This window comes from Brugia malayi, assembly GCF_000002995.4.
Source record: "Brugia malayi strain FR3 genome assembly, contig: Bm_v4_ChrX_scaffold_001, whole genome shotgun sequence".
Lineage (NCBI taxonomy): Eukaryota > Metazoa > Nematoda > Chromadorea > Rhabditida > Onchocercidae > Brugia > Brugia malayi.
Window position 1 is genome coordinate 18,981,398 of NW_025062479.1, and position 14,682 is coordinate 18,996,079.

The 14,682-nt window shown below is 32.1% G+C and overlaps 2 protein-coding genes and 2 non-coding genes across 4 annotated transcripts; 2 read left to right on the forward strand and 2 right to left on the reverse strand.

The window, feature by feature from the left end:
* Window positions 1-53: 53 nt before the first annotated feature.
* Bm9911 (Uncharacterized protein) lies at window positions 54-2,535 on the forward strand (the record flags this gene model as incomplete). Its single annotated transcript, XM_043075371.1, has 5 exons — window positions 54-65; window positions 1,130-1,238; window positions 1,582-1,733; window positions 1,978-2,045; window positions 2,361-2,535. The coding sequence occupies 5 exons, from the start codon at window positions 54-56 to the stop codon at window positions 2,533-2,535; spliced, it is 516 nt and encodes a 171-aa protein (XP_042931305.1).
* A 2,087-nt stretch (window positions 2,536-4,622) lies between these two features.
* On the reverse strand, window positions 4,623-8,298 carry Bma-arr-1 (Uncharacterized protein; the record flags this gene model as incomplete). The annotated part of the gene is made up of 12 exons (XM_001898193.2): window positions 4,623-4,728; window positions 4,945-5,012; window positions 5,128-5,287; window positions 5,443-5,586; window positions 5,833-5,990; window positions 6,258-6,393; window positions 6,575-6,675; window positions 6,920-7,054; window positions 7,263-7,408; window positions 7,559-7,619; window positions 8,090-8,120; window positions 8,273-8,298. The coding sequence occupies 12 exons, from the start codon at window positions 8,296-8,298 to the stop codon at window positions 4,623-4,625; spliced, it is 1,272 nt and encodes a 423-aa protein (XP_001898228.2).
* Window positions 8,299-14,548: 6,250 nt separating this feature from the next.
* Window positions 14,549-14,628, forward strand: Bma-mir-5856.1. The gene has a single exon (XR_006228172.1). It is a non-coding gene; the product is annotated as a pre-microRNA Bma-mir-5856.1 (primary transcript).
* On the reverse strand, window positions 14,551-14,626 carry Bma-mir-5856.2. The gene has a single exon (XR_006228173.1). It is a non-coding gene; the product is annotated as a pre-microRNA Bma-mir-5856.2 (primary transcript).
* Window positions 14,629-14,682: the final 54 nt, after the last annotated feature.

Consider the following 14,682-nt stretch of genomic DNA (forward strand, 5'->3'; position numbering starts at 1 on the left):
CAGACGTTCACTCTGATTTACAGAATTCAATTTTTTTCCTGGACTCAGAAACCATGCATGAAAGGGTTAAAAGTTCTCAACTCAGATTAATCGTCAAAGTTTTGATCTGAAACAACCTAATTATTTCAATAGCACTAATTATTTCCATTATCTTTCTTAATTTGAACTACCATCTTTATTTCTCTCATTTTGCAGCAGCCTTTACTTACAGTTAGTAGTCGTCATCGACTCATTGATAAATCCTGAGCTCGTTGTGTCCATTCTTCAACCTTTCTTTTCCCATTTTATATTTCCAATGTTTATCAGTTAATTCCTTAATATTGCCTTCGACAATCAGCTTTAACCCTTGTTCGAATTAATCTTTTCCATCCCTTTGACATTTCTTCAAAGCTCATATCAATGTTGCTGTATATTTATTCATCGTTACATATGTTAGTCTCTTAACCAACTAGTTTTCTGCAAACGATAGCAAAATTCTTCCTGTATAATAAATTTCCTTTTTCTCTTCTAATTAGTTAAGTAATTTTCCATGCCTTTTATTCACAAGTAGAAGTACATTATTGTTCAGTAGAATATTTTAAATCTCAGTTCTCGAGCTGACCTCTTTTTTATCCTTTATTCTCTTTGGTTACTTCCTAACTCCAGTATTACTTCCGCTCTTTCCTATGTTCACGACATCAAATATTATTTTCAGCTGAAATGTCTTCAATCAACTAATATTCCTTCGTGATCTCATTTGTCAGTCATTCTCGAAGCTTTTAAACTAACAAATTACCTTAAAAATAGTGGTATTATGCCTTTCTCGTTGCTGTGAACGAAAAATGAATATAATTGCTTTGACAAATGCGATAAACGAAGGATGATTAGTTGTATTAGATTAAACTGATAATCTTTTAATTAGGCTCTTACTATGAATTTATGAATTATTTTCCTGAGGAATAACTATTTTAATAAGAAAGAAGTGTTGATTTAGAAATGCGAAACTATAAATAATATAAAATGCAAATTTCGAAGTTCAGTAATACATGATTTGAGCACTAATGAGAGGATTTTCAGTAATACATGATTTGAACGCTGATGAGAGGATTTTCAGCACTTTATTGCAGTTTTTTTTTTTTTTAATTTTCAGTCCGATAAAATATCACCACGGTACAAAATCAAGTTAATTATATGGCTTATGTTATTATTTATTCTGGTTGGCATGGTTCTTATTGTATTTATACTTACAATGTCAAAAAGTTAGCTTTACTTAGATTTCATTCACAGAATATTTTGATAAGTCGACTGATAGGTCAAACATTTTTGAGAACAGTAATGCTCAAGATTTTGTAAAAAAGTGTGAAAAAGACTCATTTAGATCTTGATATTATGCAATTTTTCATAATAAAGTCATATGTTTAACTACGTTTGATCAGATTTATTGACTGTAAACTATGAAATGGGCATTGGATTAAGGATTAACCTCGATTAGCGGTGCTTGATAATCGGTCGTTACACTATATGAAGCAACGTTTGAGATTCTGTCGATCTCTATGATGAAAATAGTAGGTCGGTAATATGAAACAGTACGGTGATTTGTAGTGCAAGCGGTCTCTTCAACATCGTTCCACACATTGCGTCGCTTGGAGGGTCATTTCCTTGTGACAGAAGGACCGCTTCTAAAATTTGATGGAAAGTTATTACAAAAGAATACTGACCAGTTTATAATACATGCCAGCAAAATACAACGACAGGTCGGTTATGTGTAATTTCATTTATTGCTCAATTTCTTCACCTTTCTCTTAAATTAAACGACTAAATGAAGTTCATTCTTACTTCATTTCCACTTTTTTACGAACTGATTTGGAAAATGCGTGAGGCGCTTCATGTTTCTGTGAATTGCTACTATCGCTCTTTCTCGTTTCCCATACTTTTTCTTTCCACATTATACAATGGACTGAAATATATAAAGGAAAGCTTACTAAAGGGGATTTTTAGTTAAATCATATCTATCGACAAAGTGGTTGTAGACTAATATATGTTGGTGCTGAAGTGACAAAGTTCAGGTAAAGATGAATATTTTTAGCAATTTTCTCCATATTTAAAGCATTGCATTTCAAAAACTGTTGAAAGCTATTTTGAGAACAAACAATTCATGAAAACGTTTTACCTACAATATAAAATTGATTTCGAGCTGATATAAAAAAATTGCATTAAGAATAATGTGACTGATTAGACATGTTCTTATCAACCGGCTTTTAATTCTGGCTTCAAAGCATCTCTCGGAAGTCTGAAACAAATTTTTTTCTGGCAGCTTAATTAATTTGCAGATTTGCTCAAACTGTAAAATAAAATCCCATTCAAACAATTTTGAATTGCAGATTCGTACCAACAGTACCAGCTCTCGACGTAACATTTATCCTGAAGATACGGTCTGACTTGAATATCGATGTTTTCAATTTCCTGTCAATATTAAGGAACTACGTGCGGGCACGTGGATTTGATGGAAATGCAATTGATGATAAAAGTATCAGCCTTGAAATTAAACGTTTTTGATGGAAACGCCCGTTATTTAATAGTTCTCATATTCGTCAAAAAATCTTCGTTCTTAGCTTATCAATTCAATTCTATAAGAAAGCAGCATATCTTCGCTAGGAACATTTTGAGGCATTGTGTTAAGGTCTGTTCTTGATATGTCTGTAAATAAATAGTCGATCTCTAGAATTCGAGATCAGATCTGGATTAAGATTGTAGTAGTGAGAATAAAAAAACAAAAAAAAAAAAAAAAACAAAAAAGTTATCCTACAGACGATGAAATAGGAATAATGAACTCTTTAAAATGACAAAACTACTCCACTTTTCTTTAGTATTGCGCTTTTTGAGTGACACTGCAAACCAGAACTTATCTCCTCATGCGTTACATCACCTTCAGAAATATTGCGTAGAAAACCAAAAAAGATATCCAGCTCAATAACTTTACTGACCGAACTTCAGGTCTGATTGAATATCTTTTCGAGCTTGCAAACAGTTCTACGTTCTTTACTCTATCACGACTAAAATTGCTGCTTTTTACTGCCTGCCTTCATTTCAAACATGCATGTATGACGCTTTTATTCAATTAGCAGAATTCCAAACAATATTAAAATACAAAATATAAGGACAAAAACACATAATAAGACTATCTGGGAGGAAGTGAACTGTTATATTAAATGCCATCGTAAGAAGTATTTTGAATAGCTTTCTGTGTTAGGATGACTAAAATAAATAATTCGAATGTGAACAGATGGTAACAGAATTTGGGAAGAAAAGAAACTGTTTTGGGAGGAAAAAACAGCTAATACGTGGCCAGATTTGAATACTACCAGCTAATAGAGTTGGGAATTATTCAGCTGCAGATTGCATTCATAAAGATTCATAGATAAATGTTGTAAAATCCGTTAAACATTAAAGGATTAATATCTTTCCTCCTCGTTAGAAAAAAGCATTTTCCTTTGTAAGCAAATAAATCATTGGAAAAGCTAACGATTTAAGTGAAATTCCTCTCCAGAAAGATAGAACGAACACATCTGAGAGAAACAGCTTTTCATTTCAGCTAAAAAAGAGTTTATTTTGATAAACTAGAATTTAAGAACTTCATTCCTACATTCCTTTACCTTCTTTGCGGAATCCTCACCTGTACCATTGTTTTTTGGTAAATTCAAACTAACAACCAATAGAACTCGAACCATAATATGGTTCAAAACGTCGTAAGTATTCGGCATTAAAAATTGTGTAAATTACAAGTGAGCAAATTAAATTCAGTGAGTGAAAGAAAAGTAATCACTTGACTAGTTGTTTAAGCATCACTTTTACAAACAACAAGTAGGATATTCATAAAAAGACGTAGAAAATGTTAAATTCATTCACCCTATCAAGATAATAGGCATGTTCTATGTTTTGGAATTTGTAGATTAAAAACATATAACATGCAATAAACTCTCTACACATCTTATTGAGAGCAAGCCATTTCTCTCATGTGAGTTCTAATAGTGATTTCAGACTATAAGGAAAGAAAAACAGGATGGAATATAAGAAAACCAGAGAAGTTAATAACAAAAAAAACAAACAAATAGTTTTCCAATAACTAAGAAAGAAACCCGTTCATTCTCACAGAGCCATGCGGTAATTAGATTATGAAAACATCATAATGATGAACTGAGGTGTAATTTATAGGAATGCCTAATCTCATAAATTATCTCGAGGATGAACGCGAGATAAAGAAATAACTAATGAAACAGATCATTCGCAATCATATACTATACATATTGTGAGAAAATACTTCACTTAACCATTCCGTGGAATATTTGTGTTTAGAAAGTTCTGATAAAATTACCGAGAAGATATGGAGGACTCGACTATAGGAGTAAAACCAAAAATTCGAAAAATGATCTTCACTAAACCATAAAAATTGCTTAATACATTTGCTATTTCGCATTCATGCAAGCAAAGTATTTATTCACTAATAAGAAAAGCGAACCTACATAACAGAACAGGACCATAAAACATCACTCAACTTAAATATATGAATACAATTTCAGTAAGTGTTAAATTATACCATAAACCAAATAAACAAAAAAACGCTTAAAATGAAGAAGTTCCAAGTTTTACGTTGAGTCGAAAGGATAGTCACTCTGAATAGCTGCTTGGACTCGTAATCGAGCGAAATCTTCAAAAATGATATCTTCATCTTCGACCCTTGGCAAATCAAAGCTGAAATTAATATCCAAATCACAGTAATACAAAGTGGAGAAAAAAGCCGCATGTAATGGATAACGGATGCAATACTGGTATTAAATAATATATAGATTGTTTATGTGGTCGATAGATTAGTAATGTTTTAGAAAAATTTATAAAAAATCTCAAGAAGAAAAATTTATTCCCAAAAAGTCGAAAGTTGACACTATCGCTACATTAAATTGAACTAACGTATCAAGTTGTATAAGATCCACATTAAGTCCTTCATTGTTCAACGAACTTTTTGTCCTTTGCTGTTCCTAAAATACCATAATTTTTCAAATTAGTGAAATTTAATATCTGAAAGTACTGACACAAAACCAAACCACTTTCCAAAGAATCAGAAAATAGATTTCAATAGAAATAATAACTTACATGTCGTTCTTCAATGCTCTCCACAGGTTTCGGATGTGTTAATGTGAATGGCAATTCAGCAGTTAATTCACCTCCAAGAGGACCACTAATATTTAAACGTACTTTTACTTTATACTGTACAACAATTCCAAGGTTTTCTTTTGTTGCCTCTGATGATAAACTGCAAAAATTGCTCCGAAGATGACAATAAAATTTTAAACAAGTGAGTGCATATAAAAAACATACCTAAATTTGAAAATGATATTTTTTACTGCTGCAAAAGTGAATTTTGAGAAGGCATTCCTTAGAAACAGTGAGAGATGAAACATCACTTACGTTGTCGATGAAGCCAAATTGGTATCTTCATGTTTTAACTGTCCATCCAGGGCAAGACCACGCTTGTCTTTGTTGTTCGAAAGTAATGGACATAGACTATAAACTTTGGATAATGTTGCCCCTGGTCCTACAGGAAAGCCCTCACTGAAAAAAGGTTTTATGAGTAGTGAAGAATGAATAAAACTGCAAGCACTAAACGTTATATTTGCTTTAGTAAAAAAGCAAAATCGATGTTTAGTTAAATTTTTCATGTTTTTGTAAAGATGATCAGTAGCTCTATTTGATGATGATATGACATGTTTTTTGTTTAAGGTAATGCCAATTCGTATCAAAAACAACACTCACAACAAAAGAAGCAAGTTCGATAACAGCAAAAGATGGATAACTAACGTTGATTCAACCTTCGCAACTTCACATGTATATGATGCAGTAGTAAAAAGACAAATATCGGCAATCTGAGCGATGCAGGCTTTAATTTTTTTCACCGTTTTATTACTGTTGTTCTGGATGTGAACATTTACTGCTATTGACTCACCGTGGTAATACATCTATAAGATAACCTTCCGAAAAATGACTGCGTAATTAAAATAAGCCAGAAAAATTGGAAAAGGACAAGCATAATCTTTTTGCAAAGGCGGAATCAAGATTTTCACCATTTTTTTCTAAGATTAATGCTCGATGTATTTTATATACATGTAAACCAGCACTGTCCGATAGTCATTTAATAAACATCTCACTAGTCTCCATTAATCTAAATATCTGTAATCCAAAAACTCGGATTATATGGCGAATATTTTATTAAAAATATAAACTACCTCTTTATCCAGTGATGCTTCCAAATGCAATGAGCCTGAGCTCATCATGAACTCTTTGGTAACTTCGATAGTTGGCTGGGGACGATTCTCGTACGGTGCATAAGTTAATTTTCGTATAGCTAGACGCACACTATTACTGAAAAAAATAGGATCTTTTTTTTTCTAATATACGTTAACTAACACTGGCAATATCATGAAATTGCTTTTTTTGAATCTAAAATAAAACTTGAAAAGGAAAGAAATCCCGGTCACAACTAGTCGCACGTGTTATTCTTGCTGCCCAATTATTTTGGAAAACAGCTATTTTAAAACCTTACTGCTTCTTTGGCTTATCGATACTGCTACCCTCAAGAGATTCTACAGTTGTTTTCAGCTCGAAATCAACTCCGCATGGCTTCCCTGTATCACCCTGAGCAGGCTAAAAACATTATTTATATATTGCAATTATAAAATTTATATGAAAAATTGAAAATATGAAAAATTTTTGAAAATATATGTTGAAAATATGAAAATTTTACAAACGTAGAAGTACCTACATTATAAAGATGCAAATATAACTTGATTTTCTTACTCTATGAAATTTGACAGACCAATGAATATACAACATTTCTTAAAACTCTGATAAATTAAGAGATTAAGAAAGGAGTAAATCATTAAGGAACCTGCAAAGTAACACTTGATGCTGAATGCGTCGGAATCTGAAACCAAAATGGATATGCATTAGTCCCTAACTTCTTCTTCAACCTCTCTTGCAGTCGTGTAAGTGGTCGAAGATGTAAGATGTCCACTGGATATACCTTCAAAATATAGCAGGAATCAAAATTCATACTTCAATCACCGCTTTAACTTTTTATGTTATAACAGTTGAAGGAATAAATTCAAATTGTCACAATATACCATATAATGATATTAAAGTTTAGAATCAAAAAAAAAATGGAAGAAAAGCCAAAATAAAGAAACCAAATGAGCTTCTGAAAGCGGTATCCATGAAAAAACGAGTGCAACCTGAAAAGTTTGTGAAATCAAATCCTTTCTGAATGTTAAACCTAACACATCCAAATCTTCGCGACCATAACGAAATGCTGCCAGAAGGTAGGCAGTAATCTTCCTATTTTCTTTGATATAATTTTCATCGATTAAAACCATACCATCTATAAAATTAATAAAAAATGAAACTTAACAGCGCTGTAAATAATGAATAACATAGAGGCTGAAGATTCTTCAGTGCTCTATGTCTTAAAATAATGGTTTAATAGACATTTTATATGACTGAGAACAGCATACATTAAAAAAAAACAAACCTATCAAATCAACAAAATTCCCATGATCGATGAAATCCCTTTTGCCCAAATAAGTTGTAATCTGAAGCATTCTAAGAGACCAATTTTTGAATTATCAATAATTTAAACTACCATTTAGTAAAAAAATAGTCTAAGAACATGAAGTTTGCTATTTTTCTACTTCAACATATAATATATAGGCATTTTGGAGAAATAATGAAATCATACTAATCAGTACTCTTATTTCGATATTGTACAGTTCATTTCATTATTCCAGCGGAAGTTTTTACTGATAAATTAGTCACCGAAAGCTACAGTCAAAATAAAACATGAGCAAGGACAGACAAGATAGCCAAGAGATACTAGAGTGAACTTTTCTGTCTACTACAACACGTAAGACATGGGAGCGGGGACTGAAGAAGCAAAGCCATGAAAATAAATAGGCCAATGCTAAAAGTAAAAACTGTAACAAATTTAAGGTTTAGCAACAAGTAACGATATAAAATAACTGCTAAGTTAATCTTACTGAAAAACTTTTAAAACAGAACAAACCTTGCCATTTGGGCTTGTCTTTTTGAAAACCCTGAAAATAAGTCGTTTACTTTGTCTAAACAATCTAATATAAATTGAACTCTGGCTTCACCAAATGACTATTTTCAGTATTACACAACTAGCCCAAATAAATCACTAAGGGCGATATCCGAAAAACGATGTCAGAAGTCTGCGGAAATTAACCTTGTTCCAGCCCTTCTTTCGTCCATTTCGACAACAGAGTAAACGATTCAGAATTCAAAACCAAATAAATTGAACGGATCTTGAATTTTCAATGCTATAATAGATTCAATATATTAAAAAAAAAAAAATGATTCATCCAAATGTACAGACCAACGTCAAACAATAAACAGTGAAAGTAATCAGTCATCGCAAAGCAATTCAGCTTCAGGAATCGAACCGATAAGTTCTAAAATCTACGAAATCCTTAAAGTACAATAAACTACTTCAGCAAATTATTCCATCAGAAGTTAGTACATTAATCGTTGAACGTGATTTCAAAATAAAGTGGACACCTCCCACTTCTTCAGTGTGCCATAAAACAAACAACTCGAATATTTGTTCAATCATTATTATCAGTAAGATTTAACTGGACGAATGTTCACTTCTATCGATCAGTATAGGTGGACTTAAAGAAGTGAAAAAGTGCAGTTTCAACAATTTATCTTCCTTAAACAGTTAATCTAAAAGAAGAATGGGAAAAAAACAAGAAATTATGTAAACATATTTTTCAACTCACTTTTATCTATGAAATTCTTAAAGTACAACGAAATTGGACGACCCATGACCCCAACAAACCCTCCTAAGTCAGCTAGCAATATTCAATTAACTGGCAACTTGAACATTGACCTCCTCTCTATATAGCTGGAGATATACTATCTCTTATTAGATCTTCAGAATGCTGCGCACATTTTGTCTTCTAGTTGTCAGATTCATTTCGATACTGTCCAAAAAAGTATTCCTTTGTCAATTTTCTGAACCTCTGCATCAGTGCTTCGTTCATTCATAGTAGTTAGATGGATTCTTCTGGAAAACAACAAAAATCTGCGACTAAAATGAGCAGAATCAAAATCTATTCCTTTTAATTAGTTTCAGTTTCGTTTGGATTTGTTAATTGAGAACTAATAAAACGCTGTGATCATCGGTACCTTCCAAAATGGATGAACACTAGTGCAAGTTAAATCCTCAGTCGCGCCAGGAAATACTGAAATCTTTCTGTAGTTGAAACATTTCAGCATCATCTTGGAAACTTACAGCCAAGCAACAAAATCGATTAAGTTCAGAAAGAAAAAAGTTGTTGTTCGGAAAAATGAATGTTTTCATTAAGAAGCTAATAATGTCGGTAATAGAAAGAATGAAAACGAAGAAAGAGATTTTCGTTTTATATGTTTCACTACTAAACTATAAAATAAGAAGCAAGCAATTAGGCTATTTCCATTTGAAAAGTTATAATTAGTGCTAAAACAGTATCACAACGTGTTTATCACATGTTTATCAGGCTAAAATTTTAGAAAAACATGATATCACCATTCAAAGAAATAAATGCACATGACATATTACTCAAATTCTTAAAATTCTATATTTTAAGCTGCTGCGAACAAATTAAAAACAAATTACTTTCATTGTTTTTATTACTATTGCTGTTATCATTAGCAGTCACTTATACCACCCTTGCTACTGCTTTATCACTTTATTATTATTATTATCATTGTTATTATTAATAATAATATTATTGTTATAAGTTAGTCGGCGCGAATTTTCATTTTCGATTAGTTATTTATATTAATTAACAAGATATATTCTGTACGGAAAAATCACGTTTATGCTTAATTAATCAAAACTTAATAGTTTTATTTTGAATAAAGCAATGAAAACCTTAACGAGGGGGTTAATAGTAGAACGCGGAAAGCAGAAATAATCAGCCTTTTTTCTACCAAGGAGGTGGTAATGTGTTGAATTCACGGACATCAGAAAAGTTAGAGAAGAAAAAGTGGAAAATGGAGGGTCGAAGGTGCAAATTCATTGAACAACATTCCTTATTCAGTTATTTTTTAATGTATATTTTATCTTCATCAATTGAAATATTAAATGAAAATTGACTGAATTCATATTAATTATATCAAAAATATAACATTCCTTATAACAATATATTTAAATATTTCGACTCAATTACATCTTAACAAATAGGAAAGTGTTCTCATTCCTTTGTTAGAGGAATTGAAAGATGTATTCTCAGTGCGTCTTAATAAAGGAAAATATGAAACATGTTTTCACTAAAATGGTAAATCGATTAAATCTCAGAAAATATTCCTTGAAATTTGAAATGTGATTTTCTTTTTCCATAATATGAGAATGAGATGCTTACCGGTTGCACAAAATCTGAGAAATTAAGGAAACCATGTGAAGAACAATAATAAGAAAAGAGGGTGGGAAAGACGAATTAGAATTTGACATATTATGGGATCGATGATTTGTACTGCTAATAAAAATGACATCCGTTTGGATTTGCGGTAATCCAAAGCAGATTGTAAAAGTACTCAATCAACATCCCTGACCACCAAATCAGTAAGCAAGAGCTGACATTAGGCCTATCTGATGATTCAATCAGATGCCACATGCTCACCTGTTTCTTGGATAATCTTAGATTTCAAAAAATTTCCACGACTTTCGAGATGAAGTGAGTTATTAAGCAACCAAAAATATGCGTACATCTCTAAATTATAAGAAAAGAAATTATCAAAGGATTAAAAACTATAGGACAGATCTTTTAAAACCAAACGGAAGCCATGCGTTTATTTAGAATTGGATTCTTTGTTCTTCGCTTTTCGAAATTTTGTTTGATAATGTTAAGTAATGGAAAACTGAGACTCCTCTCGAATTTAAAAAATTAAAGACCAAGATGGAGATTTGAATTTTGATGTAACATTATGAAAAAAAGAGTCTAGATACGCCAAAGCAATCAGAATATGTTTAACCTTCCACTTCCGTTCTCTCGACCTTCTTCCCATGACTGACCATACGAAGAGATAGAACGTTATCCTGATGAATACGCAAACTAGAAGAAAAGCAAATTGAAAGCAATTCTTCATCTCGATTGTTTCAAAGACGGATATACACATACTTCCAAATACCAATGAGAATTCAATTATCTACATTAAAACCATTCCGATTGAATGATCAAGACATTAAAGAAATATTTATGACAATCTCTTTTAAGGAGTAAAACCGACCTATATTATTGCGTTTAAACGTAATAAAGGTTCCCAGGATTGCTTCTTAATAATGCTTGGGCATCATAACAATCTACAATTTGCAATGAGATCAATCACTCTTTTGCTAGCAAATATTTTCCTTCGGTGATCGCATCCATCTTTTAACTTCGGGGTACTTCACCTTCGTTAGGGTTCGAAAAACTAAAGCCAAGAGAAAAAAGTGCATTTAGAGATATTACAAGAATGTTGTTCTATCGGTACAATGAAAAGCTCCATCTAATGAAGTGGAATTTTTCCCTCTCTGATGCCATTCAATACCATACGAGCCGTGTGTCCTGTATAAGATAAAAATTGAAAATGGACGAAATTATCCTTTCAAAAATGAATAACATTCAGTGCGTCTAAGATGTCAAAAAAAATCCCTAGCCTATTTCCGTCCTGAGACATTCGTCAGAAGATAGAGACGCACCAGTGTCAACTGATGTTACTAAACTGAATACTCAATTCAAACATGCAATCATACTACTTTCCATGTTTGCAGAGAAACAGAATGGAGTGCTCGCTCACTCAATGTGCGATAGCGCTGCTTAAACGAAAAAGTTTTTTAAACTCAATTTTCATCTTTTAAATCAGCAAACTCAACCGCCTAAGAATGATACGAGATATAAAGAAGTGCAAGATTTGCATGTTACACGAATGCACGACTGAAACGAATAATTTTAGATGAGTTTCGATAACTCCCTTTGTTATTTGTGCCTTCTCTTTACACCAAACGAAGCAGTCTCGTGACTCAAATTTCATTTCTTTCTTGCGCTTTGGGACTAGTCGATTTAAACTTGATGTAAATTTATGATTTAAACTTGATAAACTTGATGTATAACTAGTATTAAAAAAACCAAACATTATATCGGTCCAATTTTCAACTGCATGATTCGAGAACATAATTTTGAAATTAATTATTTGACGAGACAGAAAAATAATCTTATTTTTTACAATTTCACGACATTTGATCACAAATAATGGAGCTAATAACAACAGTAAGTAGGACAAAGATAAGTTCATGATGAAATTCCAAGCCCAAACACGAATAAAATTGCTGCCATTTTCCGCGTACATGAAATCATCACTAAACTCGTTTATTCCCCACTGTTTCACTCTTAGAAAAACGATACGAACTTAACAGCTATGCAGCAACTGAAAATTACGCTAAAACTACTTTTCAAATACAACTTCTGGCTCCAAATCCTTCCATTTAAAACAAGTTACAGTTTTGTGATGATAATTGATGTCCTGCAGTCTCAATACTCATTTCGAGATGTCTAATAAATGCAGGAAGATGAGATAAATGTCTACTGAGGAACGGAAAATTTGGAGTACAAAAGAAACCAGTGCATGCATTATAAGCATTCCATAATATGTTTATAGGTGACGGTCCATGAAATGAATGAGTGGAATGGAAGAAGGGAATGTGCCACAAATAGAAATGGAATTTTTGATGAAATCAAAGAAATTGAAATTTGTAGATCACCACTGAGTGACACCATCTGCAAAGATGATGTACGAGGCCCTTCAAATCTCCAGTAGCAACGTTTAGATTTCATGATTCTGTCATACAGTTTTCGCGGTAAATACCATGTTGACTTCACACGTATAATTCCGTTGCCTAAGAAAGAAAATTTTAAAAATAGAAATATTTAAGAATTCCTCAATCCATTTGGACAAAATGAATTTTGTATTGCACTGGTTTAGCAATTTCTTGGCAATAAAGTAGCAATATATTAAAAATTCATGAAATGTATAACATAAAGCGTTTCAGAGATGTTGAGATCAATCCATCAAATAAACATGTATAAAGCTGCTCCAAAAGTACTCATTCATCACAACACAAAAAATTCTAGCCTTGTCTAAAAACTGGAATTGTGCATAATATCCAACAACCAGAAAATAAAAGATTTCCCTATAAATGAGAATTACACATTTCAAACTCTCGTATCTATTATAATTTTTTCATAACAGCCCACACACTTTTACTTACTGTAGCTCAGAATCTTTCCAATGACAATTTGAAGTGGACAACCTTCCATGAAACTTAATAAGAGCTTTTTTCTGCTTCTATTCTTTACTAACAGCGGTAGTGTAATATCTGAAATTGTCATAAGAATCCTAAGCGCGACAAAACGATGACATATAAGAAATAGTGCAGTTGTTTTAGATCGGAAAAGAGTTGTTTTAGATGCTTTTTCAATTAACGACAAAGCTAAAGATCAATGATAGGACAAACTATCAGGATCCAGATGTGAAAAAAGTAAGGAAAGGTCAGGGAATATTGGAAAACATAGCTCCGCAGGCATATATTTTTTCCTCCAAAATCAACTGGCGAAATTATTCTAATCACTGAAAAATATGGAAAATAACGAAATTAAAGAGACTGGAAACAATCGTTAAGGTTAGATTAATCTGAGGTGTTTGTTAGAATGTTGCATTCTCTCAAGTGTTTTAATATCAATTACGATTACTGACAAATTGAATGAATCTTATGCAGTCGTAGCTAAAAGCTTTACTGCATTTTCATTATGGAACAAACCATGTTGGAAGAAGTCACTAGTGTCGATCCCCAAGATAATTTACGAAACACAATGAGCAGAGCCAATGCTCACATAGAAAGTGACAAACTTACTTGAACAAGTGGAAAAAAGCGACAAAAGAAATAACAAGCAAATTAATTTCATTGACTTTTTTTTTTTTTTTTTTTTTTTACAAAGCACACAAAGACATTAAGGTCGAAAAGAGAGAATTTAACCTTTCACATTGCGAGGAACACTACCACAAGTGACCAAAATGTGGAATGGATGCAACATATCTATTCATTTATTAAGATTGAAATCGCTACTTTTTGCAATTTATTTCGACTACAATGTTATACTTTTTCTTGGACATACATTATATAAAGAAACAAACAAAAGAAATATGGTAAACTATGCTAATCAAAGTAAACGAATATAGTAAATTAATTAGTCAGCAGAGAAACACTTAAATAAACTAAGGAAGTAAATAAGTAAGTGCATGGAAAATTCCAAGGAAATAATTTAGATTTTCTAGTTGGCAAATAACCGAATTAAGTATGCATCCATTCCTTTCATATTCATCTGGCACTTAACTCTTTCACAAATCAGCTTGGGCATGAAGTATTACAGAGTACTACTTTTAGAATAATATAGGTTTTTCAGGCACATTCCTTTTATTCATGGCTAATAGAAGCAACTCTGTGTGTAGCATTCGGTATACACTCTCATACCGAATGCTACACACGGAGTTGCTTCTTGATTTATACGCTATATGGAAAAGGGAACAATGTTTCATCAATAGGTAGATGTGTAGCGT